Here is a 27,990-nt window from a genome sequence, read left to right as displayed (position 1 = left end):
CCCCCCCCATCCCCAAGATCAAGACAAAAGGCCCCGAAGCACACGCACCAAAACAATTAACTATCCGTTGTTGCTAAAGAAACTTCGACAGGCCCGGCGCCACGGTAATACGAGGATGGTGCGTCTATAGACGGAGGTTGTTATCGGTAACCGGTAGTCTGCAGACCCAAACCTACGCGCTCTACTGAGAGGAAAGGCGCCAGTCGACGATGTCTGAGATCGGCATTGTGTGAGCCGGTAGCGGTACAGATCGTGAAAATGTTGGGCGAGAGGGCCAGTGGACGAAACAAGTATCATAACCTTTGATAAGGGATAACCCCATTAATCGTCATACTTAGGCTGCTACCATTCCACGTCACTGAGCTGGAGTTTTCGGGTCCTCTGGCCGACCTTTTCTTTCCCCTGCTTCCTAGCGGCAATTTGATGATACGTTGATGGTTTATCGTCTGCGGCTAAGACTCGTTAGCAAGGTCGTTCATTAGGTACGCTTAGTGTGTAGAGAGGAGCTTAATACTATCTTGGTCCTCGTTCTCTCGGATTTCATAGTTCAGCACGAGATTTTTGATACGCTGCTGCTCTTCTCGCTCGGCCTGCTGCTGGTTTCGCATTGCCACGGCAAACCCTGAGTTGGAGGGGAGTTCCACGGTGCGAGTCTTGCAAAGGCGGGTGGTCGTCAGCGTGCTAAATGAATGACAAGATGGCCAATATCGGCGGCAACCTCCCGACTCACCTGTTGGCCCTTTCCCTTTTTGGTAAGAAGAGAGAATGCCATTGTTCCAGAGGTCGATTCTGAGTTGACCGCGGTGCCTTCGTCCAACTTCGTAAGATCACGATTCTTGGCACGAATCGGGACGGGCACGTCGAACTGAGGTTTTCTTTCGAATTTCCGAGACTCTAGGCTCTCTGCCATCATTCGGCTGAATTCCCGTTCGAAGTCTGCAGCATCTTCTGGGTCGACCTCTTCTGCTTGACGGGTCACAACAATTGCTTCTTCCTGGAAATCCGATTCCTGGGGAGAATCAAGTCCCTCTAGGGGGTTCTGCTAGCGCGTTAGTTTTATCTAAAGTATCCTGATGGTTGAGGTGAGGGGAGTGCATCATATCCTACTTCAAGGTCTTCCTCCTCACTGGATGAGGAGTAAATGTCGCCGTCTGCATTATCATCCTCGGAGTCGTAGGTTGAGCTGCGCTCTTCAATTTCAGTGATTCTATCAGTCGCTAGCATCTTCTGCTGGTCAGACAAAGCCGACTGGAGAGTGGCTACGGCATCTTCAAGATTAGCGGCCAGCCTCCACTGGGGACGAGTCAACGCAAATATATCTTGCACCATGAACTCAATATCCATCGGCAGAGTGTCTTTGGTGTAAATATAATACTGCAGGGAAGCCTACGTTAGCTCTGAATTCCGAGATGGGTAGGCAAAGATTAAACACGAACCTGGAACATTGATAGGAAGATATCTAGCCTCTTCCCAGCAGCTCCGCGGTTGAAGAACATTCCGCAGGTTTCAAGAAGAGTAGTGATCAGCCTAATACGGAAAAAATCACCCGGCAGGTCATAGGGATTAACTTTTCCTGTGATGGGGACACCCCCTAGCCAAAGCATGTCAATTTCTTGCTAGAAACCCGAAATGATGGTGGCACAGCCTCGCCAACCGCGCCGTCCAACCGAACATAAGAAGGGGAGAAAAAAAAAATAACTCACCATGCCCAAAAGTTAAAATCCGATACATAGTGTCGAAGATTACTGGATGTTCGAGCATGCGGTAGTTGTACAGCTCCCCAAGAAACCTAACATCGGCAATTCGTCTCTGGTAAAATTTGAAATCATTCTGCTCAAGACCGAAGGAAATGGATTCCAGGACCAGGTTTACCACCCGTATGACAAATGAAGGGTGGTATCGATAAAGGGCGCTTAGGAGGATGGCAAGAAGATGGATATTTCCATATTTTATCTTTCCAGGTTTGGAGAAGACTTTCTCGAGGATATGTACGACCTGTGAAGTGGGAGCTGTTAGATAAGCTTAGCTGTCGGCGTGGAAATCATGCGTACCTCGGGCTCTTCCCAATGCAGTCGTCGAATCTGCTTCAAAACTTTTGTGTAATTTCTTCTCGTCATATCAACATAAACCAATTTTCGAATAAACAGCTCCATGGGCGTCCTTTCCTTTTGCTCTATAGCTGGCCGGACAGGGGGGTTGACGTGGTACATGGCGTTTTCAATGAGCATGCGTTCGGGCTGGCCAAGATGTTGCGCCGACTTCTTCCGCTGCAACGTCTCGAGGAAACTCGCCATCCGCGGCGCTGTATCGGGATTGAGAAAGAGATACCGACCGCAGTGCTCAAGCAGGTTGCACATTATCTCGATATTCATGCGGGAGAAATCGTCGAGGCTCACTTTGAGGCAGTGAAAGATGACATGCTCGGGTACGATGCCGAATTTAGTGAGCTCCGCAAGGTATCTGATGTTGTTAAGCCGAACCTGGCCTAGGAAGTCCTTCTCCTTACGACGTTGAAGGCTGCGGAACTCAGCATCGAGATAATCGACAACTCCCTTCGGAATGTCTGGCATGTACTGGCCCAGAGTTGCAATCAGTCTTGACCAGCATGCCAAAAGGTCATTACGTCCCTTCGGGACCTCTGTTAAAGCTTTGACCAGACGGTTCCTCGAGGCCTTCGAGTTCAAAAAGCAGAAATCTATGGCAGACTGGTCGACAAGATCTTTACTCGTCAAGTCAGGAAGGCGGCCCAGGAGAGCATCAACTTGGGCGCCAATCGTCTTGTTTCCGATAGTCGTCGACTGTTCATCCGCACCATCGGTGGACTTAGTCGAACCGGTGACCTCACATTGGTCCGCTTTCTTGATGACTGTCTCGTCTGAATCAGGTCGCTTTTTCTTAACATCCTCGAGAAGAATGGCAGGGACCTTCCCTTTCAAGTCGACTAAATTTTCGTAGAAGCGCCGCTCATCCTCGTCATACCAGATACCAGCACCATCCCCGAGAGACCGAAGATATTCACCGGCCTTTACAAGACCGATAGATCCAGACATGGTTTGGCCCCCTTCTTCCCGATCCTTGAGATTTGGCATTTCGCAGCCAATCACGTCTGCAATGACCTGAGCATTAGACAATAAGCGCTCCTGGGCTTTGGCATGCTTCTCGTAGGCAGCCTGTCGATCCTCAAACACTTCTCCCGACTTGACGTAAACCTCGGCATTCTTCCTGGCTTGTTCCTGAAGGAATTTGTGGTCACGGACGAGATGGCGCTTGACGTCTTCAAAATACTTCAGTAGCACAGACCTAAACGCGTCGCGAAGTTCTGGGGGAGAGAAGGGGCCTTCTCCACGAATGTCCGAAGAGGCTTCAGACTCGCTAGGGGGAGCTTTTGGGGTGACGAGATCTTTTGAACTAGCATCCTCCTCGATAACCCTGCGCCCCTCGGTGCCTGTCGACTGGACTCCCAAAATATCCCAACTGAAGGTCTTGACAAACGTGACAAGCAAGGGCAGACTTGCATGCTCACGATCATGTCCGAGGATGTCTTTCAGAACTTCGAGTGGAAAGGGTTCGCCCGCCCCAAGTTTGGCAGTAACGCCGTTTTTCGCCTTGAGGTCGGTCTTGGGCCCTGTGCCCTTGATCCCATCATCTGGCCGAGCAGTGTCATCCAGAGTTTTTAGAACGCCGACTAGCCACAACTCTGTGACAACGCGAAGGAGTATGCGTTGACGCGAGGCACGATCCTTTTCTTCCCTTTCACGCAAGTCTTGAGCGAGCGACTTTAGTACACTCCTGTCGGGCGTAGCTAGGCCCTTTCCGAGAAGCCACCCAATTTGCTTCGTGAACTCGTGAGGGCCGAATCGCTGATGAAAAGCGCTCACGATCTCGACACCAGCTTCTACCTCGCCAGGCGACTTAAGTTTGCAAAGACCATCGTAACAGGCCGAGATAATCTCGGAGAGGTATTTGTGAAGGCTGAGGCCCCGGATATCTTGCACAAATGTATTAAGAGTGGCGGGGGATATAGCAGTCCGTAATCGCTTGATTAACGCCGTGTTTTTCTTCAGTGACGAATCTAGCGAAGAGCTAGTGGGAAATACATCTATAGAGAAGGTTAGTGGAAACTGCGAAGGAACAAGCGACGAGAGCCGTGTCGGGTCATTTCAACATACCCTGATCACCGTCCCAGGCTTTCGCATTCAAAATTCTTAGCTCGCCTGAAGAAAGAGAAGTTTGTCAGTTGCGAGATCTAGCTGGTCTGAAGGAGGGAGGTGGACAGACGGCGCCTTGTAGGATCCATGGCAGCAAGGATGGGATTGAAAGCGCAGGAAGAGATCTGTAAGCATCGACATCGATAGCGAACTCTAGAGATGTCGCGAGAACTGGGGAGGACCTGACTGGGTGTCAAATCGCGGTGGTAGAAATTGAGCGTACGAAGTAGGTGCTTCGAGTCGCAAAAGGATGCTCAACGAGTTGGTGTTCTTGGTGGGAAACATTTGATACAATGGAGTTCCTCGTTAGCGCTCTCCGCGTGCTGCTCGGGCGCCTTGGACACTACCTTGATAGCTTAAGTATGTACCTTTGCATGAACCAGCTTCCTTATGACTAATTCAACTGATATTTTATGATAAACTTCAAAAGAAATCTTTAAAGACAATCCCCCCCAATATATATATATATATGTTATAGATTTAATTGAAGAAGAAATTTTTTTCTTTTTAAGAATTGTATTATAATTGCACTATTTATTATTGGACGGGTACCGGACTCGCTACAATTATTGTGTCGATACCAACATCGTTACCCATCGGCAGCTCCTTTATATCAATACTGATATTTAATAGAGATTTGAGAATCACCTCCGCCCCGGCTTTTGTGATAACTTCGTTACCTTCGTGGCAGAGCTCTGAAGCCACACACTCCACACATCCGTCGGCACATCGGCACACTTGGACCCTTTCGAGGGCCCGTTGTAAGAGGCTGTCAATGTGATTAAACGCCCTGGTGCTTACCCCGGAGCCAGCGGGACCTCCATTGGCATCGTATAGAGTTAGTCGGCCAGGTCGTTTCCTCGATGTCTCCTTCTTCGCGAACTCCTTCTTCGCGAACTCCTTCTTCGCTGCTTTGCATTCGGTCCTGACGTCACCAGGAAGGGTGGGAACGACTGTGGATACCATGCTTAAGATGGCATGCTCGGCGGCGTGGATCGAGGCTGCAGGGTTAAGCTTGCGGGCCCTGAGAAGTTCAAGGGTTTCCTTTGGTATGTCCAGCCATAGCCCTCTAGTATACCTTACTACGGGTGGGTTGTCGACGTAAATTGCGTCTAGGAGACGCCCCCGCTGATCCACCTTGAAAAATCCAAAAACCTTTTGCGTAATTTTAACAGTCCCGTAGAAGGCGTGGCAAGGCGAACCCTCCAATTTCCGAATGGCCTCAGTTTCGACAGGATCTATATCAGTAAAGTCTCTTGGTCGAGTCGTCCAATTGACCTTAACTAACTCGACTAGGGCCCTCTGTCTGTCTGGTTGGAAATCCCGCACGAGATATTTATCTCCTTGGTGAAGATAAATGGCGCCATCATAGATTGTAAATGTCGCTCTCGAGATCTCTAAATCTTCTAGAACTTCATTCTTTCCACCCGTCGTATCAATGATGGCGAAATGTTGTTCTCCCGAGCCTCGAATGCAGACAAAGCTTGATGGAGATGGGAGAAATCGGCCATGGCAATGATAAAAACCACCATCACCGATGATTAGGTGATCCCGGCATATTCGTTCGAGATCAGCTCCAAAGTAGGCAGCATCCCTTTCCAGTTGAATGGGTAGCTCGTGTGCAGCACACTGGATGTGGGCTTCGCGCAGGAGGATGTTTTCAAGATCGATTTGAGGCGCGGCGTTTGGCTTTGAGAAGAGATCATCGGGGTTCCGCATGTAGTACTGGTCGGATGGTAACGGATCGCCAAGTAGGATCGAGAGGGAATCCCCATTACGCCGACCAGCCCTGCCGCTCTGCTGGCGCAGGTTTGAAATAGTGTAAGGAAATCCCCAAGTCAAGACACAGTCTAGAGTACCAATATCCATGCCCAACTCAAGAGCTGTAGTAGCAGCAATGCCAAGAAGCTTACCGTCGAACATGTCGGCCTCTATTTTGCGACGGTCCTGGGCTGTGTAGCCTCCTCGGTATGCCATTACCCGTCCTGACACTTCTGGACGTCCCAGTTGTTCCAAATCATTTCTGACAGCGCCAACAAGAGCCTCACAGCGGCCCCGCGTCTTGCAGAACACAATGGTACGCACACCACGAAGAATAAGTTCGCAGAGGAGGCGAGAGCATTCCATCATCGAGTTCCCCCGACCGCTGCTGGGGTCTGCTGGATCTTTGTAGGGTGTGTTCCAACATAAGAATTCCTTTCGCCCTTCGTAAAAGGTCAATAATCAGTAATTATATTCTAGGTGGGGTAGAAGGATACCTGTTGGCGACCCATCGAAGTCCACTAGCTCAACATCATCAACGCCGAACACTATCTTGAAATGTCGCACGGGGTCTGCCACAGTGGCCGAACAAGAGATAAATCGGACGTCATTATTTCCCAGTGCTTCGCATATGCGGCGGAGCCTCCTCATGATAAAAGAAACGTGAGCCCCGAATTGTCCACTGTAGAAGTGCAACTCATCCACTGTACTGTTAGCATATCAGATGGCCAAGGATAATAGTGATTTACGTACCCACGACGTACTTCAAGTTTCGAAAATATGTCCTCCATCGCTCCTCGTTGGGAAGTATCGTCGCATGGAGCATGTCGGGGTTGGTAAAGATAACGTTGGCATTTTCTCTGATGAACGCCCTCTCTAAGAAGGGTGTGTCTCCGTCTAAGGTCCCGACTCGCGTGCCGTCGCAGCCCGGCATGTAATTCAGAATTTCTTGCAGGCTTCGTTTTTGATCTTGGGCAAGGGCCTTGGTAGGGAAAATAAACATGGCTCGAGATGAGCGGTCCTGCTCTAAGGCGTGCAGGATAGGTAGCTGGTAAATTAAAGACTTTCCCGAACTAGTTGAAGTTGCGACTACAACATTCTTCCCGGAATGCAGGTAGTTTAATGCGACTGCTTGGTGTGAGTAAAACTGCACAATTCCTCTCGAGTTGTAGAGGGCATTGACAAGACTCTGGCTAAGTAGGAAGTCCAAGTCACCATAGACAGCAGCTTGCGGCTCAAAGACTCGATGGCTGCTAGGCACGATCTGACCGGAATAGAAAGAGCTTGATTTCAGCTCTGCAATGATTTTCGGAATTGATATCCGCTTCTGCGGTACTGTGTTCGCAGCAGTGGTTATCAGGCCGTGCAAACTTGGCTTCACGGATTTCGGTGGTACCGGGAGATACTGCAAGGCTCGTTCCTTGAGCGTTTGGATAGGATCTAGGTTATCATCAATGCATTGTGCGAGGAAGGCGCTCAAGGAGAGGTGGAACTTCGCGTTACGTCGTTCGATTAAATGGGCTAGTTGACCGGGATCGAAGGTCGGTAATCTTAGGTTCTGTAACCCCGGCCGTCGACCACCGCGAGGCTGTGATCGGCCTCGCTTATTGGGCTGCGGATCTTCGTCCGTAAACTCGAAGTAGAGAACATCTTCATCACCCTCAACGCCGACCTGACCAAAATTACCCAAGCCTGTAACGCCACCCACGGAAGCGTCCGCTGGTGGGCCTTGGGAGGTGATTCTTTGGGATGGATTCTGCTTAAAGACGGTATCCCTTTCACAGCCTCTAATGTTCGTATGTAGCATTGCTTCATTGGCATATGAGAAGTTGATGGTGTCTGGTCGGACTGCTGTTACAGTAGCGACATCCTCAACGGTGAGTGGCCGTCCGATATGGGTCTGGACAGCACCCTTGATATTGTCAAACGTGGTGATAACGTGTTTGCGCGAACAGCAGAACGTAAAAACTAAGTTTAGGGCACCATGGACTTTCTCTAGGTCTTCGAAATATCCTGGCCACTCGACAGTGCAATCGACAGGTCCTCCAGCTATGACTTCTTTTGGCAGTCTCACATCCTCGGAGGAAGGCACTGGTGAATATCGCTGATTGCCTGCAGCACCACCGTCGTGTTTCCTTTTGCGATTCGCCATGCTCAGTATAGGTAATAAAATGATTGAACCACATCTAACAGAATTTGATGTAGCATGGTATGGCTGATTGACGGGGAATAGGAATGATGGTGATGTGAAAGTCAAATGTCACTACGAAGGAGTGTAAGGAGCAGTGCGTCGTCGTCGATGTTGAAGACAGAAAGTTAATTTGCTCCCGACCTTGCAGGCACACCAATGTGACGCCAGATCACATGATGCTCTGGGGATCATCTATTAATTGGTATCGCCCTTACGACTTCAAATTCATCATGATTGATACGACTTCACAGCTCAGATGCCTCGTAAATCGTAGATAATAACATTGATAATTTATTTGCAATAAGTCCAAGAGGAATGGAATTTCCTCGGGGAATGAGGCCCAACCCAGCCTTTCCGTTTTGTTTACCTCCCATTGCATTTGATGAAGGTGTGCTCACTGGGTACTCAGACTAGATTGGCACAAGATATACAGGTAATACCGCCCCTATGGTCAGTGGCAACGTCCTGAACACAATGTAAAAGGAGGGGCCCCAGCCGTAATCGCCTCTGCTGTCACCAAACGTTGAACAATCACCCACCCCACTTCTGGATCACATTCTTGAAATCAACATACATTGAACAGTTGCCCGCACACTCGCAACCGCCATCGCCATCGCCATCGCTGTCACTCCCATCCCCGCAACCCCTCCTGTATTACTGGACGAGTTTCCGGGTGAATATCGGCACATATTGAATAGAAGAGCCTTCTTTACACTCCCCAAACCGCTCTTCCATGCTCGATTCTTTCGAAGCGCACGAAGCAACGCCCAACTCTCAATCCTCCACCCGATAGCTACCTAGAGTAGGCCTCCATTTCTACCTAGCCGGCGATGGCGCCCGAATCGAGGTCGCCGAGTCTGAAGGCCAGCGAATTGCTCTCCGACCAGCCTCTTAAAGAAGACGCCGAAACTACCGCGGCGAGAGAGGAGCTCCGAAATACCAGTATTTCCGAGGCGGATGAGGTTGTGCGGCGTCCTAGCACCCCCGACCGAAACTCAGTGCACCTGCAGACAAGCCCACGAGATCAAATCTCATCGCCAAAGAAGAAAAGAGCGCACGATCAACTAGAGGCAAACGAACCTTCTGGGACTGCCGAAGCAGATGTCGGGGGTGATAATCAGGTAAAGCAAATTCCATCACTTCCTCGCATCGCTGCCACTCCTCTCTTGTCTCTGCCCGATCGAGCTAGATGGTGAGGATCCCAGCGGGTTGCCTCTCCGTTCTTATTTACTGCGCATTCAGAGCCTTCCGTGCAACGCTTGCCCTGCTATCATCTCGCCATCCGTGCCCGGTTTCTAGGCGAACAACCCTTCAGACACCCCCCAAAAAGGGCCTTCCCTTCCTGCTCGCATTTATAGACCAAGCATGCGAAGTGCCTAGCTCCACCTAAAACTTATGGGGATCACAAAAAGACCAGTCCACTGACATGGTAGGGCCCACATAGGATTATCCCTTCGAGCCCGATAAGAAACGCCATCGGGATGAACAATCCCCTCCTGGCAATATAGCCGACGCTGCGAACGATGGACATGCAAGAGGACCACTAGCCGTAGGCATCTCCTCTCACTCCCTTTCCCTCTTGCCCAGTGTTGATGGGTTGGAGCCTCCTCTCTAATTACCTGTATATATATGACTAGGGTTCCAAGATACCAAGGGCTCCCGAGAATCGTGTAGATGTCGGTAACAAAATCCGCGCGCAGGCCAATGGACCCTCAGCATCATCATCCTCCGCCTTTGCCAACTCCGGTTTCTCAAAGCTAAGCTCAACAACGTCTCCGTTTGGTGCATTGGGTGCGTCCTTTCAAGGATCTTCATTTGGTGCCACAGCTCCCAAGTCATCATTTGCGAGTTTTGGCGGTAGTAAGCCTAGCCTTAGCTTTTCCCAGGCGAGCAACTCCTCACCGTTCCTGACCCTGGCTTCAACGAGCTCAAACGGGGCTGGGGCTTCATTCAAATCTCCTTTTTCCACAGGCATGTCGGGAAAGCTCACTTCCTTTGCTGGTTCCGGCGAATCCTTGAAACAAGGAGGCAAAGCACGGCCTTTTGGAGCTCCAGATAGCGATGGGGACGCAGATGATAGCGGCAGGACCGATGACGATTCGGCATCCGATGAGGACAAGAGCACAAAAGCCTCTCCAGAAAGAGACGAAGCCAAGGCACCTGTGGATGAAAAGAGGAAGCTGAAGCTTCAAAGAGGTAAATTTGAAAACCAACCTCCACAGCCCTCCGAAGTGTATAGGACCGTACTAATGTGAGGTATTAAAGTCGCGGTCGATGACGGCGAAGCCGGGGAGGCGACTGTCGTCCAAGTCCGCGCAAAGATGTATTACATCGACAATGATAATAAAGATGTGGGATGGAAAGAGCGCGGCGCGGGCATTCTCAAGATCAATGTCCCAGCAACCTGTGTCGATATGGATGAGGATGGTAATCCCATTTCTGGCACTTTTGATGCGTCCCCTCTTGAGGAAGAAGATGGGGGACAGCCCAATAGTGATGCGTTCAAAGGTGCGCGACTCATCATGCGACAAGACCAGACCCACCGCCTTATTCTCAACACTGTGCTTCTTCCTGCTATGACATTCCAAGAGAAAGCGTCACTTAAAGCTGTGAACATTATGTTTACAGCTTTCGAGTCAGGGCCAGGGGACCGACCACCCCATCCATTCAGTGTAAATATGAAGGTAATGCGAAAAACTTCACAGCAAGTAGCCCCCCAGTTTAGCCATGCTGACCTAGCGTACAGATGAGCGCCGCGAACGCTAAGACGTTCATGAACGAGGTAAGTATCATACAGCGCGAGCTTAGGGGTGCTTGAAAGGACTTGGAATGTTGCGAATCCACGCCCACCATGTGACAACAAGTTCCGCAATACATGCACGTCGCGTCAGGGGCTGCTTAAATCTGGGAATCGAGAAACAGAGCACAATCATGTTCAAATATTAGGTAGGCTCTTGCACGTCCGCTGAGTCAAGCTTCACATAGACTCATTGACAACTACGCCGCGCCAACCCTCGCGGCGAGCAACAGGTAGAAGTAGGGTCGTTTGCATTTTTAGCAAAATGGAGCAGATTGTCCTCTCGGACCAATTACTATTTGTAGCTGCATTGCCGATGACGCAAGCACGGCGGTCCCTTCTACCCGCAACGCGAATTCCAAACCCACATATTTTAAGGGTCAACTGATGAAACAAAGACATCCAACACCCGCGTAGAATACAAAGAGAGGATAGACAGCAAGGCCGACCCGATTCTTAATGACCCCACTGCCACCAAGTATACTAACGCCAGCAGCGAGTGACCAGGCCACAAGGAAAAGATAGACAGGTATCCGCGCTATCCAGATAAGACCCAGCGCAGAAAGGAGGGAAGCAATCACGAGAGGGAAGAGTGTGTATCCAATAACACAAACGCTCTGCGCAAAGGAACTGGGAGAATGCAGTCAGTGGGATGAAAAGACGCGGCAGATGGAAGGGGTTGTCCAACGTGACACTTACATATTCCCACCAAGGAGCTTGATTTGCAGAGTCACAACAGCTTCCCCAATCCACACGAGGGCGAAAACGCCGCTGAAAACCAAATCTCGTTGATCAGGCCTGGCGTTAAAACTCAGCAATAGGCTGAGAATGAGGCAGAATATAAGTGGACCCCATAAATCCCAATCTTTCAGGCCGGAAGGTATATTGCCTCGGCTGAGTAGCGCCTCCGTATCCATAACTCGCCCAGCCAACCCGGCAAACTCATCACGAGCCCCGGAAATACCGCCATCTCTGAGGCTCTCGTAGGCCCCCCGTAGGCCGCTAGTGGATTCCAACACTGTGCCGGCCAGGAGGTGTCGCGGATAGAGGACTTCGCGCATCTTAGCCCAGACAGCAAGGAGGTCGCGGCGTAGAGTTGCCCAAACTGATTCGTCGATTGTATTTTGTGGTGCGCGACGGTCTTCACCGGGGATGCGGGAGGTAAGGTAGGTTTGATGAAGAGACTGGGAAGGCGTTGTATCTAACTGGCTGGCAGAGGCGCGGGTGCTCAGAGGATCATCAAAGTCATTCAAGTCCGCTGTCGAAGTGTAAGCTAAGCTCATGATGCATTATAGACTGGGGAATGGGGCGGCAAACCATCATCTGGGTCTATGAGTTCATCGTCGGCGAAGTTGTTCCTGTCATAAGGATCTAATCTGCTTGAAGAAGCCATCGCAGCGTCTTGCAATTTGAGCTGCTAGAGGATGATAAGCGGCAGCAGGACTGAGGAGGCCCGGCTTCGAGCTCTGTGCTGTTTACCAGGAATTGTTACTTAACGTCAAATGATAGCGACGGATACTATAAATGTCCCAGGTGTTGAGGGCTTGTGTCGTCGAGTCCCGGGGAGGGAACGCGTCAGAATCGTTGATTACTTCATTACGTAATCAAAACCGAGAAAGTGGAGTCATTGTCTCAGCTCCGTGGTTGCGGTTGGTTACAAAGTACGAAGGTCGCCACAAAAAGTTGTGTCTTGAAACTCTTTCTCTATAAATACATATTTCTTTTAATTATATATATAATCTTAAGTAATTAAATAATACTTTAAATTCATTTTAACTATAAGAAGGAAAAATATTTAAAGGAGGGAGAAGATACTGTTTAGTATAATTTTATTTAGTTAATAAGGTTATTTTATTATTATGTAATGTGGGTCAGGACAAGACTTTCTATAGCGACCTTCATATCATCAGACCGCTTTCTGGATCGAGCATGGACACTCAAAGATTGTAGGTCCTTCGAAATGCAATTCTATTCAGAGCTGTTCTTTCGTTGCCTGTGGTCTGGAGTATATTATTATAACACTGAACATTACTCTGTACATCGAGAATCCTCGCCGCTGCAAGTGTCGGTCAAAGTAGTGTAGTTAGCTGAGGAGCTTTGAAGTCCAGAGAGCATCGAGCTCGTCAATTTATGACCGCTAGACTTGGGTTCATGTGGTTGGCTCAGTGACTGTGGACGGCGTTTGTCATCACTTGCCAGTCCGTCGTTAGAGAGCGATTGTGCTAGAAGGGGCCAACCCGAGAGGTGACGCCGTGATGCTGAGGCGTCAGAATAGCCAGGAGTTGAATGGCCGACCGCATCAAGCGCTGCCTCTTTCGCCTGCGGAAAATGTCCGTTGCCGGCTGCATCCGTAACTCTGGTAGGGCTTTCGGTCACTCCAAGAGCCTGAGGAGAATATCCACGTCCCGAGGTAGGACCTAAGCCGCAGCGGATGTTGCTAGGGTATTGAGAGTCGGTTGCTGGCATGCCCCTCTTGTCTGCTGTCATGTTTTCATTTATTCCGACTAGCGCCCAGGCGAAGACAGCCACGTCCCTAATGGACTTCATAAGTTGGTCCAGGTGGGCGCGGTCGGTCGCTGCAACATTGTCTCTAAGGGGCAATAACTGGGGATGGAGAGGTGGTCGGAAACTATACGAAGCATCAGGTGGGACATAAGGCGGCGTCGTCGACCATTGGGGCCAGGGCGCTGCAAAAAGCCCGGTCTCCAAGTCGAAGGGTAGCAGGGGTGGGTGAGGAACAGGAATGACCGGGCGTGCTTTTCGCAAGACGACGAGTAAACCGTCTGAGGTGCAAGAGATGACAGCTTCCAGTTCAAGCGACAGAACATGTTGTTGCTGCAGTTGTCGGTCCCCCAACCTCGAAGAGTTGGCTTGCAATTGTTGCGATGTCTGCCGATGAACCACTGAATGGTAACTCCGCTTCGTATACTGGCCATCTAAGCCTTCCCATGCACTGGGTGCAAAATCTAATCTCGAGTCCGCTAGACATGCTATCCGAGCATCGTTTACAGCCTCTCGTTCATCGCTTCCTTGATTATTTCTCTCATCCTCTTGAAAGTCTTCCTGTCTCCTAGGGTCCCGATACCAAAAACGTAAATAGGCAAGAGAGTCATTCGCTTTTGCACTCTCTAAACATCGAACAGCGTCAGTAAGGCAATTCTCTCGGATGCATTCATAAAAGCTCTTGTTCTGGATCTGGTCCGGTCGTACGCCAAGGACCGCCGAAACGGCGGTGGTTGCGAACATGACGGTATGTGTTCTAGTGAACCGATTTAGTATAAGCGCGGCTCTTGGTTCTCTTTCCATTGGCGGCGTTTTGAACTTCGGCGAAAGGTGTTCGAGCATATGATATCTGGGATCCCTTGGAGAGCTGGAAAAGATGCGGCGTATCTGTGGCGCCTCGATTGCGCGCCCTGTCACGGTTAGTCAAACCTGGTGAATATCGGGGCTAGGTGAGACTTATAAGGTAGGAAGTGCTATGCGGTCGCTAATTCTGAGCAATAGAGGGACCTACTCTCACTCCTCTCGCCTCGCCGATAGATGCTTGTGCAAGCCACCAGGACATCGTGGACCACGGTAAAACAACATTCGCATCTTATCCATCTCCCATCCCGGGCTCGTATTCGGCAGTAATGAAGGACCGCCGCTTTGTCGAGGAGGATACTGCGTCTATGGACAGAGCGAGCGAACGGCAGCTCGTCTGGGTGGAAATAATCAAAACACGACCTGCCTTGGACTTCTTCGGGGAGGTAGTCCAGAACATCTACAACAGACGCAGACACGAAAAGAATGACGGCCTCGGAAGACAGATCTGGAAGAGCATCAGCCTAGCCTATGCAAGCCGGCAGAGGCGCCTAGGTAGACACGCTGAGACGAGGAGACTAAAATTACAAAGCCGAGATGCCGATCCTTTGGAACGGGAGGAGAGAAGCACTTACTATGAATAGTCATGAAGGTCTGATCCATTTGGAATGGTAGATACAGTTCTGTAGGGCTACTGATTACACTGGTCGCAGATACAATATCGTTCCTCCAATATTGCGTACACCGGAGAAAAGGCTCAAGTCCGGGCTCAGGAATGTAAACAAACCAATCTCTGGAGATTCAAGGCGTCGAGAGAGGATGATCAAGTGTCGACGGCAGTGGGTCCCGAGTTTAGAGGATGCTGGAAAATAACAATGAAGAGCATTTGATGCGGATAAGCTGTGGCTCCTCAACACAACGCATGCATAAGCATCCTACCTGCAGGCGAGAAATCCGAGATGTGTGTTGGGGGTTCGATCAATGTATTAAAATTTGGTTGGCGTTCTAGCGAAACCAAAAGCCATCAGTTCGAGCCAACAGATCAAATCTTGCTCAGTGGACTGGAAAGCCCTGCGCAATAACTTGGGCAATCCTCAACCACTGAAGCAGGTATCCCAGCCGCAGCCCACTACATCGATTGTACGAAGTCCTATCATGGGCAGAACTCAGTTGCTCTTGAACCGCAATTCAGTATTGTGGCGGGCCCAAGGGTCGTCCGGGAAAATATTCACATCGGCATTCAATCATTATCCAAGATCAAACACAAACATCTAACAGGGGACGTGGACCGTAACAAACGATTCTCAATACTTTCGTAAACACCCGTGCAAGAAGATGCTCTGCGGTTCCTATATTTTTGGAATTGGGAGGGCTTCGACATCTTTCGTGCTGTGTGTAAACTAAGAGCACTCGAAAGAGACCGTGGGGTCAAAATTTAGATCAATAATAATAATACGGTTCAGATAATTCTTGGAAATTTATTCGATCAAGGCCAGAATTATTGATCACAATTGTTACAACTTCAATTCGATCAATCATTGCAATTTGGACGTTTCTCCCATTAGGTAAGCCGCTGTTGTCTTGGTCATTCCAAGTCAAGTTGTCGGCTGGGGTCTTTAGTTCAGGTGAGCCAGGCTCGCCCTTCGCTTTCATTGTTGGTTCCCTGACCAAATTCAGCACGACTCGAGAGACCCGTATGCCCGAGTTCCTTCCTGTGCTTCGGGGAACGTCAGTCTGGCTGTTCAAGGACGACACAATGTCACGAGGACCAATCCCTTCTTCTAAAGCCTAATCTTAAATCAAAGATTGATGACATTGACGCCCTGTAGGACTCATGCCTCCAACAAAAACCAACACGGGGGTATCTGATAGTGGCGCTTTTGAGCTACCGAGACTACGCGTGTCATTCGGACTCGAGGTAAACGCTCGCGGCAGACCACTTTTTTTCATCCCATCGGAGCATGAGCTGACGGCGCAGGTAGACGGATACTCGGTATCTCAAGGCTAAGGAAGACTCGGTTGCGGGTAGGGACTGTTAATCAGTTGTCCTTGGGGTGTTCGAACTATTGACAATCCCCTTAGAATTTTTTGACATCAAGTTCTGTCCCTACCAGCCACTTAATCAAAGCCCTGTGTTTGCCGCAATCAGCAAGAAGCATGTAGGCGTAAATCCTTCGAGCTTTCGCGATCACTCTTAACACTGATTACAGGTTATTATCTGTAAACTTTCCAAGGAAAGGGACAACCCCAGTCCCTGCGAGATCATCAATGTAATCCGAGACAACGATGTACGTAGTCCATCGACGGGCGTTAGGACATACCGTGGATCTTGCTCCCCCAGACTGCTGACCATCATACTAGGATGCTGCGTTGAACTGCTGCTGCACATGGTCCAAGGACAAGCAGACCGGGATGCCTCTTCTATGCGTCGCCGGAAAGGACTGCAAGGTCAAAGTCTACGATATAACCCGTGGGGTTGTTGCTAGCGTGAGTAACCCCCATGCCATCATACTCGCGAACTCGTTTGGCTAATACTTGCTAACACAGTGCCTTGTTGGTCATGGGGGGGTATTACATTCAGATGCATCTGCCAGTCCAACGATGGTCAATCTAACGCCGATATAGGAAATCAATGATCTAGCCACGTCGCCAGATGACCCTTCGATCATCGCCTCGGCATCAGATGACACGACAGTGAGGATATGGAGCCTCGATAGAGTCCATTCAAAACAGCCATGTCTCTACCTGCTTGGTGGCGAGGGCCACTGTGCCGGGCTGCTCAGTGTCGTAAGTACCCGCTGGAGCGCTATGCTCCAACTCTTTCACGACCCAAGGATCCCATGATAGGAAATCTTAGTCGCGGCTGACCTCCAAGGAACAGGCGTTCCACGATTCGGGGAGATATGTGCTTTCGGCGGGACATGATGGCGTGATTAATTTGGTTGGTACAGGCGCGTTGTCTTCCTCAAAATTCATGGCTAACGGGAAAGCAGTGGACTCTACCCGACCTACCGAACGAACCTCTCTTCCGTCCCAACGAGCTTCATTATTCACACTTCTCAACTTCCGAGATTCATAGTGCCTTGGTAGACTGGTAAGACGGCACGGCAGCGGGATACTCCACAGAGACCAAATTTCGCTAATGCCAGATGTGACCATAGTGTCGCTTTTTACGGCGATAAAATTCTGTCCAGGGCGTGCCACGACGAAGTGATAGTTCTGTGGGGCATCGAGGGCTTCTCTTCCAGAGATCCTCCTCCTCCTCAATCCACCGCCCCCACGGCCTACGACCCAAGTCGCCTAACCCGGTCAGCTTTCAGCCCATCCATATCACCAGCTGGTCCAGTGTTCTACACGAGGATCCTTGAGTTTGATACTCCTGGCTGCGGTCCGCAGTTCTTCATGCGCTTTCGGCTTCACTGTGTACCGGACCAGAACCAAGTACTTGCCTTCTGCAATGCGAACGGTAGAATTTTCTTCTGGGATTTTGAGCGGCTCCGAGCGTATCATGATTTTACGGACTCAATCGCCAACGCACAGAACGCGGGATGTGAGGGGCCCGGACGACCATCCTGGTTGCAACTATCACATCCGCGTAGGGCTGGGACGGGCCATCCTCCGGGCAAACCTACCGATTCGAATGGCCCGGAGGTAGGGGCCATGTCCAGGTCGACGCTGAGGACGAACGAGTCAGAAGCCAAGGCTCCCAAAGCTCTGGTGGCCGTGGGGGCTTACTCCACGGACACCGTCCTAAGTTGGGAATCAAAGTACAATATTGATTCGCCACACAGGCCTTTGAAAGCCCACAAAGTGGAAGCCTTCGGAATGTCAAGTTTTGTTGGTCGCCAGGTAGGTTGGAGTCCTGGTGGAGAATGGTGCGTCGTCGTGGGCAGCTCGAACGTGGCTCTCATTCTTCAAAGATGGTGAAGAGGAGGCTATTTTCATGGCGAATAAACATTCCATCGCCCTCAGAAGACGAATTTTATTCATCTTAGGGCGAGGAGTCGCATCCCATGGTAGAGCTCATCTTCGAGGCCATCCGTGTGGAGGATGTGGTGCAACCGATAATCGACCGAGACGTGAGTGAGCGGGGGCGGGGAGGAGGGGCGAAGACTGATGCCTTTTGCTTTGCCTCTGAGTCGGCAATGCGCTGTAAACGCGGCCCTAATCCTGGGTGTGAGCCCCGGTGGGCATGGGTAGGTCCGCGTAGTATAAAAGGGCCGTTCTAACGAGACTTAAAGAGACACTGATCCGTGCTACGAGTACTGAGGCCTACCAAGTGATCCCATCCGTGCTAGCACCGCCCGGGTCGCTTCAAGTGCAACGAGACAGATTCACTCCTCCCCACGGCAGTCGAAACCAGTCATGGGGACTGAGGGTTATTGACTCTGTTGGAGATCATGTCCAGCTGGGTGATAGCCCACACAGTTGTTTTCACCTTCCTCTAAGACCATGTTCCGTTTAGGTAACGCAGACGTGTGCCATGGGAAATGACGTCTAAGTCTAGATTAAGAGAAACACGTCTTATCTCCAAATTTGGTACCTGAGCCGTAGCCCCAGCCGTGGGATTCAGATTTCATATGCCTCCTTCCAGTCCCTCGGCGCGAACACATTTGCGTACTCTCCCAGTCACGGCATACCCTACGTAGCAGCCTGTCCCAGAGATCCGGGTCCCGATGTAACTCAATGCGGACTGTGTGTGGTGAGAAACCGCGTGATGGGACTAGGCTTGGGAACTACAACGTCCCAGGCAACGAGTAAATAAACCACCACTGTGCTTGTACATCTTAAATAGAATATGAATTTACAGATTTCAACTTGTACAACGAGCCTTGAACATTCCCTAGTGCTTCCTATCAAAATAGGTCCATTGGCCCTCGGCGGGCTTTTCTTCCAGAGACTCCCAGCTATTGGATATTATCGTCAGCCTCTCACCTGGTACAACCCAATAAACATGAATACGGTGCTGTGGACTTACACCTCGGCCTCCTGCATAATATCCAAGAGCTTCAGCTCGCCCTCTGCTACTTGGATAACCTCCTCGAGAAGGCCAGCACCAATCGCATCCTCAAGCTCGGCGATTCTACCGAATGTTAGAAAAGGTACATAACTTGGGGATAATTTGAGAGCATTTCTCACTGAGACACAGTCAGCTGTGGTTCGCTACTTAAATGGGCCTCAACATGGCCGGGCAAGTCGCCGTCTGTTTCTCCAGAGACCAGACCTGGTTTCTCCTCCGCTGCTCGTTGACCTTCGAGCAACGGGCCGTCGTCTACCTCCCCATTCCATTCCTCTTCCCTGATGTCATTCTGCACACGTCTTTGAGGAATGACGAAGGTCTGTCCGCCAAGGTGAAACGTTCGTGGGCCGAGGCCACCCGTAGTATTTTCGACGAGGCGGAAGTGTTGGGGGTTCTCTGTAATCAGTTTTTGCGTCCTGGTAACCCATTCTTCGTAACCAGCGGGAACCGTGTTTTCGACTAGGGCAAGTCTGTGCTTCGTGAGGGACTCAATGGATTGGCGATAAAGTGAAGATTCCGGAAATCTTTGCAATTTTGCGAGAGTAGTCTTGTAGATAGAGAGCAGTGCTGACCTTGGGGTGGCATGCGTCCACAGGCCAGTCAGGCCGGTGGGCACACCCGGCTCAAGGTAGCGTGCCAAAAGGCGAGAAGCGTGCCTCATCTTAATGCACTGTTATGTCCAGATCTCTATATTGTTAAATCAGAGGGGACATCGCTTGAGGAGAAGCGAAGGAGATAATATGGTCGAATGGAGATTCACGATTCTAGCGCACTATTACTAAGCTTCTTTTGTGGATGCTGAGTCATTCCTAATTTGCCGAGACAACACCAGACTTGGACCAACATTGGAATGGTGGGCTGCTCATTACGTACTCCTCCGTATCACACTAGCTACCGCGAGAAAAAGTACCTTTGTACCTGTGTACTTCGTACTTGCAGCCGTATAATTAGAGTTGATCGTTATCCATGCTCGCCTGGGATTTATCTGAGTTGCACATTCCCCTATCATCATTTCCAGCAACGTTTTCCATTCATCTGCCTTACAGTTGAATTTGGTCAAGATGGATTTCAAGGACTTTGGGAAGGGACTTGTGTATGATATTATAACTCTTCCAAACCATCAGCCGAGAGCTTTCTAACATCTCCGGTTCGACCAGATCCCTTGGGGCCCAGATCACCCCCTTCGCGTCGAGAACTCTCCAGTATACCAAAGAACAACTAGGACAGGTTGATGATAAGGTATCCCTGGGAACTCTCTTCATAGTTTCATATCGTCATTCTAACTCTGCCTTGGACAGACACAATTGCCGCCCGATTATATCGACTTGGAGAAGCGCGTTGATGCACTGAAACAGGCCCATCAGAAGATGCTTGCCGTAACGTGAGTTCGACTGTTGTTTCGCAACCCAAAGCTTGGTCTGACGATATGTCCCTCGGAACTCTAGCTCTCACTACTCTAACGAGGCCTACGATTACCCGCCCAATATTAAGGAGACATTTCAGGACCTTGGCCGCACGGTATCAGAAAAGGTGTCGCTTCTTTCTGCAGCAACCACCCCTGCAGAGGCTCAGGCGGCCCTCGTTGCTCCGCCCTCCGCGAAACCGCAGCCTAAGACTTTCAACCACGCGATCGCGCGAGCATCACTTTCCAGCAGCCAAGTACTGCACCAGAATCATGCAGGTGCAGGAGAGGATCCGCTGGCCACGGCGCTCGAGAAGTACGCGCTCGCTATGGAGCGCGTGGGCGAGGCTCGGCTTACCCAGGATGCCCAGATTCAAAGCCACTTCCTAGCTGGGTGGAACACCACCCTTAACACCAACCTTGCGTTTGCAACTCGTGCCAGGAAAAATGTCGAGAAATCGCGGTTATCACTTGACACAACCAAAGCTCGTGTTAAGGGTACTACTTGGAAATTACATACCCCAACGTCACCACGAACCGATCAGCTTAATGACTACGAGTTGAGCTCCGAAGCCCAAGAAGAGATTGAGAAGGCTGAGGATGAATTTGTTACGCAAACAGAGGAGGCCGTCGGGGTCATGAAGAATGTATGTGCTCGTCTCTCACGAAAATCAAATCCCCAAGGGGCACTGTTTTGGGATGAGAAACAGAGGCTAATCACAGATGCGCATGTTTGCAGGTCCTTGACACTCCGGAACCCCTTCGAAACTTAGCCGAGCTTGTCGCTGCTCAAGCAGAATACCACAAGAAGGCCTTTGAAATCCTAAGCGAGCTAGCTCCCATCATAGATGGCCTCCAGGTAGAGCAGGAGGTGAGTTCAATTCTCAAGTTGGCGACAGAGCTAGTTTCTAACTCATCCACCATCACCTCCTAGACAAGCTACCGCCAAAGCAGGGAGAGCAACCCCTAGTCGCCTGAGAATGTGCCGATGCCATTCTCCCTTTCATGAGGTCCATAACCAAGCTCAAGGGGCCTTGCATTTTAACGAATTGGGTGTCTCTTTGGTGCAATCTTAACCCTTTTACTATTTTGATGTCCTTGTTGCCTGTTTATTATATTATTTCTTTTTTATCATTGAATCTCCAATGTAGCTTTTATAGGACGCTATCGGATGTAAACTTCCCCCCTGATGTTACACCGCCAAGGCATCCTCGAGGCCCGTAGCGTGATCGTGCGAGTCGGAGGAGCCTTGATTATGGGAAGGGTTTAAAACTCGTAATGTCCGTCAAGTAGCCCATGATGGCTCTATTTGTCTGCAAACATCTTCATAATCCAACAATACTTGGGAGTCCGCCTTTAGACCAGGTGTTGTCCAGAACATGACCCATTGCGTACCGTGAAGCCTCTTGGTGCCGCCCACTGACCTTTCAAAATACCATTTATTCACTGGGTTATCAGCCCTGCTCCGCCAACAGACGCCGTGGCCAAAATAGTCCTGGACCATGGCGTTGAAGACAATGTCTGCCACTCCACCACTTCCCTGCCGACTTTTCAGAACCGCAAACTTATCAAGATACGGAATCAACCGGTGCTGTTTGTACGCCTCCTCCTGAGACAGGTCCCGGGGCTTTTCCCAGGTGAGAATTGCAACACCTTCATAATCACCCGCGATAATCAAGCCCGCAATCTTGTCATTAACTCGCCTCAGATAGTCATCAACGTCCAGTTTACGATTGAAGGAATCTTCAATCAGGTAGGTTAATTTAGAAAGGTCGACACGCTCATCAGTGAGCCTGAGTCGGGGTGTTCCAGGAAAGGGAGGCTGTCCGGGTCTCACGTTATCTGCACTTAACACAGTGACAGGCATCCCCCGCTTTACAAGTGTGGCCATCTCAGTCCTCGCTTCATATTTACCATTCAAGTCTTTCCGAGTTAGTTTATCCACCGGAAGAGACGGGGAGTAAACTGGCTTGTCCGTGAGGAGATTATGAATCAATGGGTTTTTCGTTGGGCGAGTCTTCACCGTAGCGAACCCCGCATAGTGAAGGCTAGTTGAGATTGTTTCTTGGGTGACTGCTTCTGGTCGCGCAGTAGTTGCAGCAAGGAGAGGCGAGGCAATTAAAGCAGAGGTAGTTGGCGGCAAACTTGACAGGGCAGCATTAACCATTGACAGGTTCTGTCGATGAGCTTTTGCTACATCCCTGCCTAGTATTGTTGACCGTCGGGGTTGTTTTTCCTCTTTCAGATCGGACATAATTGTATCATATTCTTGCCGCAAATTGACAAAACGATGAGGCATAGATGTTTCGCCCTTCATGGGTATCCCACCAACTGGGTCAAGCACGATTATCGACTCGATACAGGCCAGAGGGACAGAGGGGAGTCCAACCTCAATTTTCTGGCATTTGACGGGCGGTTCCGAAGGCGTTAAACGGTCGAGCAGCTTGACGAGCGCGACGACCATGCTTTCCGACTCCAACTTCTCAATCCGCCCGGTGACATAGGACGAAAGATATTCATGGATGACGGGAATTCGCCCTGCGTTGAGAATTTCCCAGAGCAATGTTGATTGAGTATCGAATATGAGGTTGTTTTCCAGCACAATCGCGTTGTGTTTATCGAATTTTCCAAGCAAGATCGCTAGGCGGTTTGCTTGTTCGGTGCCTAGGTCGAGCGTAGATTGTTGTCCGCAATCCAGGATGATGATGCTCAGGAGACCAAGAGTCCGGAGCTGAGAAAGTGTCCTCGCAACACCTTCCATCGTTAAATCATCCACTGTTTGGGGATGACATATCTTGACTATGGCAACATGAAGCCCAGGTCCAGGGTTATAATTAGCCTCGACATTATTTGCCCCTTGGATGAAGAGGGGTCGGTCCCTAATTGTTCGTGGGAGATCGATCTGCGGGCCAGGAGTCTCGAAAGACGCATTTCGGTGGCCAACATACTTCTGAAAGTAGCTTCTCGCATCCCTTTTGTTTGCAGACTCTAAGACAGAGACGATCAAGTCCTGCAGGTCGGTCAGTCAGACAAAGTATTCCAGGAGGGCAACGTGAAGAATTTGTACCCGAGCCACAGCTTTGCCATGTGTCCTGCCAGGCTTTGGACTTGGCTGATCTGGGCAACTAACACCATTGAGCGACGCAGCACTCCGCCGAGGATGAGCAGGTGGGTTAAAGGCGGTGACGGGAAGAATTTTGGGCAAACATGCCCGACGAGACAATAACGAGCCGGGCCAAATCTGCATCTGGATACCATATTAGGAACGCGAAAGTAGTGGAGAAGTCTGATAGGAAGGACATACAAGCAAAGGTGGTCGATTGGCCATAACGGCGAGTCCTAGAGTCATTGATGCCTCGAGAAGGAGCTCGAAAACATCCAGGAATATTTTGAAGTGCTCCTAAACCACCTACTACTAATGATTACAAGTAAAACCGCTTACAAACTAGCCAACCTCCTAATCAGCCACTTATCAAATCTAAATTAAAAATATATTATATTAAATATAAATTTAAATAATATATAAATATTTTATTTAAATATTAAATTTTAAAATAAATTTATAATAAATTTATAATTAATTTTAATAAAATATTATTAAATATTAAAATAAAGTAATATAATTTACTTATATACTATAAAAATAAAATAAAATAAATAGTTAATTAAATAAATTTAAAATAATTTTTATAAAAAGTTACTATTATAATAAAAGAAAAAATAATAATAGTAAAAAAAATAATATTTTTAAGATTTTATAAAAATAAAAGTAAAAAAATATTATTATTATAGCTTTTAATATATTACCTTACTATTAGATATAAGTAATAACTTATAATTATAAAAGTAAGGGAATATAACTTACTTACTTTAAAGGTAATTATTATATAAAATAACTAAGTACTTAACTATATAACTAAAAGGTATACTTATAGAGGAATTAACTAATATAAGATTATTAAGCTCTATAAAGCTAGAATATATAATAGTGCCCCCCCCCCTAAGATAATTAAAAGTACCTAACCCTAAATATACCTTTAAGGGTAGAATTTTATATTCCTCTATAACTAGGACACCTTCGCAAAATATAATTACATTATATATATAGAGGTAGTAGATATAGTATATTTACTAAAGTATAAAACCTTACTAAATTAAGTATATTAACTAGTAGCTAATTAAAGCTTAAGTAGGAATTAAATAATTACTTTATTTCTATTTCTAGTTTTAAATATAATAATATTATTAGCTATTATATAAAATAACTAAGTACTTAATTACTTAATTAAAAAATATATTTATAGAAAAGTTAACTAATATAAGATTATTAAGCCCTATAAAATTAAAATATATAATAATAATATTTATTAATAGATTATTTATAAAGTTAGTAATATTATATAAATAAAAAGTAATAAAAAGTAAAACTAATAACTTTAAGATTTAGTATTTACTAAAACTAATTATTATTAGTTTTAATTAAGAGTAAAACTTTTCTAAATATAACTAATATATATAAAAAGTACTTCTAATATATATTTTCTAAAAAAGAAAACTAATTTTTTACTATTATAAACTATTAATATATAATTTATAATTATTAAAACTTCTATATCTATTATAACTAGTAAAAGCTCTTCTTAGTATTAATAAAACTACTATATAGAAATATCTATTATAATAGTAATAATATTACTTAGTTCTTTTTAAAGACTTTATAACTTATACTATTATATTAACTTACTTACTTAATTATAAAGCTCTTATAAAAAAGTAAAAATAAACTATAGAAAAACTAATTTAATAATTTATTTAAAATTAATAATTAATATAATATTAATATTAATAAAACTAATAATATATAATAGCTAATAAAATATTATTATTTTATATTAAAATAATTTTCTTTAATAAATACTAAATTATAAGCTAATATCTTTTATAATTTATTAAAATACTTAAAAATAATAAGTTTATAAAAATAAAAAGTAAAAAGATAATAAAAGACTTTAATAACTTTCTAAAACTTATACTACTAAAGAAGAAAATATCTTCTACTATTACTTTAATTACTACTAGCTAATAAGTACTTAGAACTAGTCTTTAGTAGACTCTATTACTATAAAAGTAGTTTTCCTAATTAATATTTCTAATTTTTAATAAAACCTTTAATAAATAAGCTCTTTAAATAATTTTTAATATTTTATCTAAAGGTAATAGTTAAATTAATCTAATTATACTTTTACTAAAATAAGTAAAAATAATATCTTAAAATACTAGATTAATAAGTTATTTAAAACTAGAACTAGAAATTAAAAAAGTTTTAAAAATTATAAAATAAGAAAATAAAAATTAGAAATTAATAACTAAAGTACTTTATATTATAAAATACTTATATAATTAAAATTTTATATAAGGATAAGGGACCTCTATAAAAACCTATAATATTAATATAGATAATATTATCTTAAGAAAATTAAAAAAAATGAAATATAATATAAAAAAAATAAGAAATTAAATAAAGTCTATATTAAAATATTAAAATAAAGTAGATTATCTATTATAATAACTTAAAAAATAAAAAATAGAAATTATTAATTAATTAAATAATATTAAAGATATTATATTTTTACTAATAACTAAAATACTATTAATAGCTAAACTAGAAAATATTTAATTAAAATTAAAGTTAATTAAAATATTTATTTTAAAAAAATATAATTTATAAGCTTTTTAAAATTATAAAATAATATTTATATAAATATTTATAAAGTCTATATTATTATTATTATAAGTAATCTTATTAATATAAACTAGATTTAACTTTTTAATAGATTTATTATAATAAGTAGTTAAGAAATTAATAGAATTACTAGTTAATATAATAAATAAAAAGAAAATATAGTAAAAAATTAAAGATATTAAATACTTATAGTTTAATATAGATAAGAAAATATATAAGATTAATAATATATTTATTAAAAATAAACTAACTTACTATTAAGATATTATACTATTTATTTAAGTAGTATAAGATAATATTATAATAAATTTATTAATAACTAAAACTATCTTTATAAATTTATTAAAATTATTTAGAAAATAAATACTAATATAATAAAAAAATATTATTATTATTAATAAAAAGCTAATTTTAATAATTAATAAAATATTAAAAAAGTAGATTCTAAAACTAAAGTAAGTATTTAATATTAAATTATATATAATAGTTAAATAATTAAATAATAACTTTTATATTATTTTAATAATAGAAAATAATTATAATATAAAAAACTATATAATATAATATTATAGATATATTAAAATTATAAAATTAGAAGATTATTTTATATAATATAATATATTATATAATTATTTAAATCCTATTTTAAAAGTATTTATCTTAATTTTAAAAGTTATATAAAAACTAGAAGACTAGCTAAGAGTAGTAGAGGAAAAAGTAAAAAATTTTTATTTAATAGTAAAGGAAAACTATAAAATACTTAAAATATATTTACTAAAACCTTAAAAAAAAATTAAAAGAATATAAAGAGTTTAATAAATATAAAGATAAAGAAAGTAAAAATATAAACTAAAGTAATCTAAATAGATTTAGCTAAAACTTATAAACCTATAATAACTAGTAAAACCTATATAATAACTAAAGAAACTAATAAAACTAATATAAAGATAGAAAACTAAGATTCCCTACTTAAAGTAGACTAGAATTTCTCTACTATAGTAATTATAAAAGAAGATATAGAAAACTCTTATACTAAAATAAAGAAGAAAACTAGAAATATTACTAATTCTTATAAAGCCTAAAACTTCCTATTTAAAATAATAACTAAAGTAATAAAGTTAGAAGTATATATTAAAATTAAAGCTAGTAGTAAATTAAATAATAATTTTATAAATATTAAAAATATAATAATAAAAACTAATAAATATATTTAGTAATAATAATTTATAAAGATAAGTAAGGTACTAAAGCTAAAATAGTATAGCTAGAGAATAAAAAATATAAGTACTACTAGTTAGGAAATAATATTAAAAAGTTCTAAATTAACTAGATAAAATTAATAGACTTAAGCTTTAGGCTTAGTCTACTATTATAACTTAATAATAATATAGCTTAATTAAGGTATTTATATACTATAGAAAAGGAAAAAGATAATTTAGATAATAAAAAAGAAAGTTTTAATAAAAAACTAGTAATTTTAAAAGTAGAAAAAAAGAAAATAAGAAAAATTTATTTTAATTTAGTAAAGATATATATAAAATATTAAAAAATATTTAAATTATATA

The 27,990-nt window shown here is 45.0% G+C and overlaps 6 protein-coding genes and 1 pseudogene across 6 annotated transcripts; 3 read left to right on the top strand and 4 right to left on the bottom strand.

The window, feature by feature from the left end:
- Positions 1–342: 342 nt before the first annotated feature.
- On the bottom strand, positions 343–8,121 carry SAPIO_CDS6995 (uncharacterized protein; the record flags this gene model as incomplete). Its single annotated transcript, XM_016788947.1, has 12 exons — positions 343–452; positions 515–653; positions 731–1,042; positions 1,108–1,374; positions 1,437–1,591; positions 1,704–1,995; positions 2,052–4,099; positions 4,170–4,214; positions 4,279–4,333; positions 5,010–5,232; positions 5,287–6,373; positions 6,723–8,121. The coding sequence occupies 12 exons, from the start codon at positions 8,119–8,121 to the stop codon at positions 343–345; spliced, it is 6,132 nt and encodes a 2,043-aa protein (XP_016640774.1).
- An 869-nt stretch (positions 8,122–8,990) lies between these two features.
- SAPIO_CDS6994 (uncharacterized protein) lies at positions 8,991–10,926 on the top strand (the record flags this gene model as incomplete). The annotated part of the gene is made up of 5 exons (XM_016788946.1): positions 8,991–9,281; positions 9,605–9,709; positions 9,798–10,356; positions 10,426–10,668; positions 10,907–10,926. 5 exons carry the CDS (start codon positions 8,991–8,993, stop codon positions 10,924–10,926), a joined length of 1,218 nt encoding a protein of 405 aa, XP_016640773.1.
- Positions 10,927–11,652: 726 nt separating this feature from the next.
- Positions 11,653–12,240, bottom strand: SAPIO_CDS6993 (annotated as a pseudogene; the record flags this gene model as incomplete).
- Positions 12,241–16,094: 3,854 nt separating this feature from the next.
- On the top strand, positions 16,095–18,761 carry SAPIO_CDS6992 (uncharacterized protein; the record flags this gene model as incomplete). The annotated part of the gene is made up of 12 exons (XM_016788945.1): positions 16,095–16,178; positions 16,243–16,285; positions 16,343–16,419; positions 16,471–16,548; positions 16,622–16,747; positions 16,808–16,828; positions 16,886–17,047; positions 17,118–17,201; positions 17,254–17,354; positions 17,422–18,109; positions 18,256–18,339; positions 18,726–18,761. 12 exons carry the CDS (start codon positions 16,095–16,097, stop codon positions 18,759–18,761), a joined length of 1,584 nt encoding a protein of 527 aa, XP_016640772.1.
- A 342-nt stretch (positions 18,762–19,103) lies between these two features.
- Positions 19,104–19,941, bottom strand: SAPIO_CDS6991 (NADH-ubiquinone oxidoreductase 29.9 kDa subunit, mitochondrial; the record flags this gene model as incomplete). Its single annotated transcript, XM_016788944.1, has 3 exons — positions 19,104–19,167; positions 19,239–19,343; positions 19,400–19,941. 3 exons carry the CDS (start codon positions 19,939–19,941, stop codon positions 19,104–19,106), a joined length of 711 nt encoding a protein of 236 aa, XP_016640771.1.
- A 400-nt stretch (positions 19,942–20,341) lies between these two features.
- Positions 20,342–21,652, top strand: SAPIO_CDS6990 (uncharacterized protein; the record flags this gene model as incomplete). Its single annotated transcript, XM_016788943.1, has 6 exons — positions 20,342–20,373; positions 20,438–20,519; positions 20,579–20,661; positions 20,726–21,329; positions 21,422–21,553; positions 21,617–21,652. 6 exons carry the CDS (start codon positions 20,342–20,344, stop codon positions 21,650–21,652), a joined length of 969 nt encoding a protein of 322 aa, XP_016640770.1.
- Positions 21,653–21,874: 222 nt separating this feature from the next.
- On the bottom strand, positions 21,875–24,010 carry SAPIO_CDS6989 (Amino-acid N-acetyltransferase; the record flags this gene model as incomplete). The annotated part of the gene is made up of 5 exons (XM_016788942.1): positions 21,875–21,930; positions 22,078–22,475; positions 22,935–23,692; positions 23,813–23,929; positions 23,987–24,010. The coding sequence occupies 5 exons, from the start codon at positions 24,008–24,010 to the stop codon at positions 21,875–21,877; spliced, it is 1,353 nt and encodes a 450-aa protein (XP_016640769.1).
- Between the last annotated feature and the right edge of the window lie 3,980 nt (positions 24,011–27,990).

Source organism: Scedosporium apiospermum (assembly GCF_000732125.1).
Source record: "Scedosporium apiospermum strain IHEM 14462 chromosome Unknown SEQ_SAPIO_0110, whole genome shotgun sequence".
Lineage (NCBI taxonomy): Eukaryota > Fungi > Ascomycota > Sordariomycetes > Microascales > Microascaceae > Scedosporium > Scedosporium apiospermum.
This window is presented reverse-complemented; position numbering and strand designations above follow the sequence as displayed.